The following is a 2,819-nucleotide window of genomic DNA, read 5'->3' as shown; positions in this document are numbered from 1 at the left end:
AAGTCTGGCTTCTCGTATGGAGTACGCAGGACGATCTGTACATGCGTCAGGAAAACACAGATGAAACAAACATCTGAAACATCTGAAACACTCAAAACATACGCTTGCACATGCCTCTGAAATAATTGCAACATGGGCAACATCCCCCGATCTAGTTTTGCAACATCTATATGAAATAAATGCAACATACATCTAAAACACCTAAAATACTTGAAATATGTGTATGCAACACAGGGAAGGGGAAGGCTAGGTCGGTCGATTCTAGCCGTCGGGGTGGGGGAGCTCGTTCGCTAGGGTAAGAGAGGGAACCACCGGGATGGGGAGGGCACCGTGCCGGGGTGGGGCAGAGCCGCCCACTCCCCTACAACGCCGCCGCGCCACCTCCATGAATCTCACTCGTGCTCCATGGCTCTCCCCGGGGTGGGGCAGAGGGCCACCGGATCCGCAGGCTTTGGGCGCTCCCGGTGGGTGAGGATGCCGGGGTGGGGGAGGGGCGCCTCCGGGGTGGGGGAGGAGGACGCCCGGGTGGAGGAGGAGGACGCCGGGGTGGGGGAGAACGCCGCCGCCGCCCAGGGAGGCAGCCATGGCCGCGCGTCGTGGTAGGCACGGGGCGCGAGCGTGGAAGGGAGGACGAAGCGAGGGACTAGGTGCGGGAGTGAGCAGAGGGTGTTCGTCCATTCCGGACGTCTTAATTGGGGCATTACCGTTATTAATTAGGTATCCAAATATGTAGAACCATCAATATGTGTGACCACGAGGAGGCGTTTTAGGCCGGTGGCGGTTGAATTAGCAGAGTCCAAAGCATAACTTCGCTCATACATTATTCGAGAAAAAAAACTTCGCTCATTCAAGAAAAAAAACTTCGCTCATACATTATTCGAGAAAAAAACTTCGCTCATAAATTATTCGAGAAAAAAACTTAGCTCATACATGGAGGGGAACATAACAGAGAACGAACCCACCATAGGATGCGCCTCCTTATTCAAAGCCAAAGCACGACTCAGCATCGTCGCGACGCACACGCAGGTCCAGGGGGGCAGCGCAAATTAAAGTCAGTCATGACAACCGGATGTGGCTTCAAGGCAGACCCACTGGCCGACGAAGAGCTTCTCGCAGCAGAGGTTGGGGTTGAAGCCGAGGAACTGGTCCTGGGTCAGCCCCGCTCCCTCCCCCACGGAACAGCACGTCTCGCCCGCCTGCACCCCGTGCACCTTGTTGCAGGTCAGCTCCGACTCCGGCTTCTTCGGCTCCTCCGGCTCCTCCGGCTTCTTTGGCTCCTCCGGCTTCTTCGGCTCCTGCTTCGGCTCCGTTGGCGCCGCAGCATCCGCCACGTAACCTGCTGCATTTCATTCATTCGGCACGCACGCTCATCATACGGTCAGACAACGATGCACGGGCACAGATGCATTTCATGCCGGATGATTGCTTGGATGACAGGTCGGAGTATGTAGCTGCATACCACCTCCATGCGCGTCGCGGCGGAGGGCTGCCGTCTTGCTGGGACGCACGCTGGGCCTCGCGTCGGCCCCGGAGATGGCGACCGCCACGAAGAGGGACGCGATCAGGAGGAGGGCGGCAGCGGCGCGTTGGTTCGCCATTGCGAGTGCTGCCGCTTCAACCGTGCAAGCAGATAGATTTTGTGTAGAAGAATTGAGCTCGAGCTATATATGCTTTTATTGCTTGGATGGCTTGGTGTCGCAAAGAGCATGCTTCGCGCCTTCTTATAGCTCGGCGAATGCGGTAGCTGATAAGATGCATGTAGTACGTGACGAATCGATGGACGGGTGAATCGGTGACGCTGCTATGGACATGTCGTCGCAGCACATTTTTTAGCCGGTGTCTCCCATGGCAATTTGGCCCTGGACCAGCAAGTGAATCCGAAGGGGGTGTTTATGATTGCAATGGAGCTCATTTGGAATAGGGAAATAAGATATAATTTATTAGTTGTTAGAGCTTCAACCGTGAATAAATTGAAGGTTAACACATTGGTTATCTATACGGCCTCAGCCTATGCCTACGTAGCACGTGTGGCGGTTATGACTCCTCCGTGCCAGTCAACACATTGGTTATCTACGGCCTCAGCCGGTTCAGCATTCGTGTCCCCACTCCCCAGTCCTAAACGACCCTGCCGCGCTGGCAAGTGCTCACCAGTCCTGCGTCCTAGGCCCCGGCCCTCCGTGGCCTTCCCCTCGGCCCCTTCGTGGCCTTCGCGGCTCCGCTCGCGGCCGCATCGTCGATCTGTTCCGTACCTCCGTCAGGCCGTCTCACGCCCTCGTCTCCTCCACACCGATGCATGTCCTCTTTCAGCAGATACGTTCAGGAAATTAGAGCGCCGTCATCTGGTTCGTCGCCTCTTTTGCCTCCTCCTGCCGCGGCGGCACAATCGGCGGCTACCCCTACCATCTACCACGGAGATGGTTCCTTGGTCCCGAGCGTCGAGGTGCTGGGAGATATCCCAAAGTATATATGTCAAGGTATGCACACAATATATTATAGTTTAAGTATTGTTTCATCTTTGCAGTTACAGGGTAGCAGATGTTAGCCAGACTTGAAATAAAATTTCCTTTCGCTAACTCTATAGAGCCCAATATTTCACGGCTGTATCTGTATATGCCTAACCTTAAATACCAACACAGGTTCAGATTTCTAAATGTTAATACTCCCTCCAGTTCAGCAGTTTCGTAATTAAGCTTCGGTCTACTTTTCTTTCCATGCAGTCACCCCCAAGCAAGTTAAGGCTATCAGATTTAAGCCTCATGCCATATGGAGAACACCTTCGTCATTCATGTTGCCTTTACATGGATGCAGAAAGAAAAAAA

At 54.1% G+C, this 2,819-nt stretch overlaps 1 protein-coding gene across 1 annotated transcript; it reads right to left on the bottom strand.

Annotated features, from left to right (window-relative positions):
• Positions 1 to 989: 989 nt before the first annotated feature.
• Positions 990 to 1,598, bottom strand: LOC136453199 (lysM domain-containing protein ARB_00327-like). Its single transcript, XM_066453784.1, has 2 exons — positions 1,463 to 1,598; positions 990 to 1,339 (listed from the first exon to the last, which is right to left on the bottom strand). Exons 1-2 carry the CDS (start codon positions 1,596 to 1,598, stop codon positions 1,053 to 1,055), a joined length of 423 nt encoding a protein of 140 aa, XP_066309881.1. The 3' UTR covers positions 990 to 1,052.
• Between the last annotated feature and the right edge of the window lie 1,221 nt (positions 1,599 to 2,819).

The sequence above is a fragment of the Miscanthus floridulus genome, chromosome 5, assembly GCF_019320115.1.
Source record: "Miscanthus floridulus cultivar M001 chromosome 5, ASM1932011v1, whole genome shotgun sequence".
NCBI lineage: Eukaryota > Viridiplantae > Streptophyta > Magnoliopsida > Poales > Poaceae > Miscanthus > Miscanthus floridulus.
This window is presented reverse-complemented; position numbering and strand designations above follow the sequence as displayed.

Excerpts from the sequence above, each read along its gene's own strand:
- LOC136453199 (XM_066453784.1), bottom strand. The coding sequence starts at position 1,598 with ATGGCGAACCAACGCGCCGCTGCCGCCCTCCTCCTGATCGCGTCCCTC. Across the intron at positions 1,340-1,462 it reads CCGCCGCGACGCGCATGGAG|CAGGTTACGTGGCGGATGCT; the intron begins GTGGTATGCAGC and ends AATGAAATGCAG.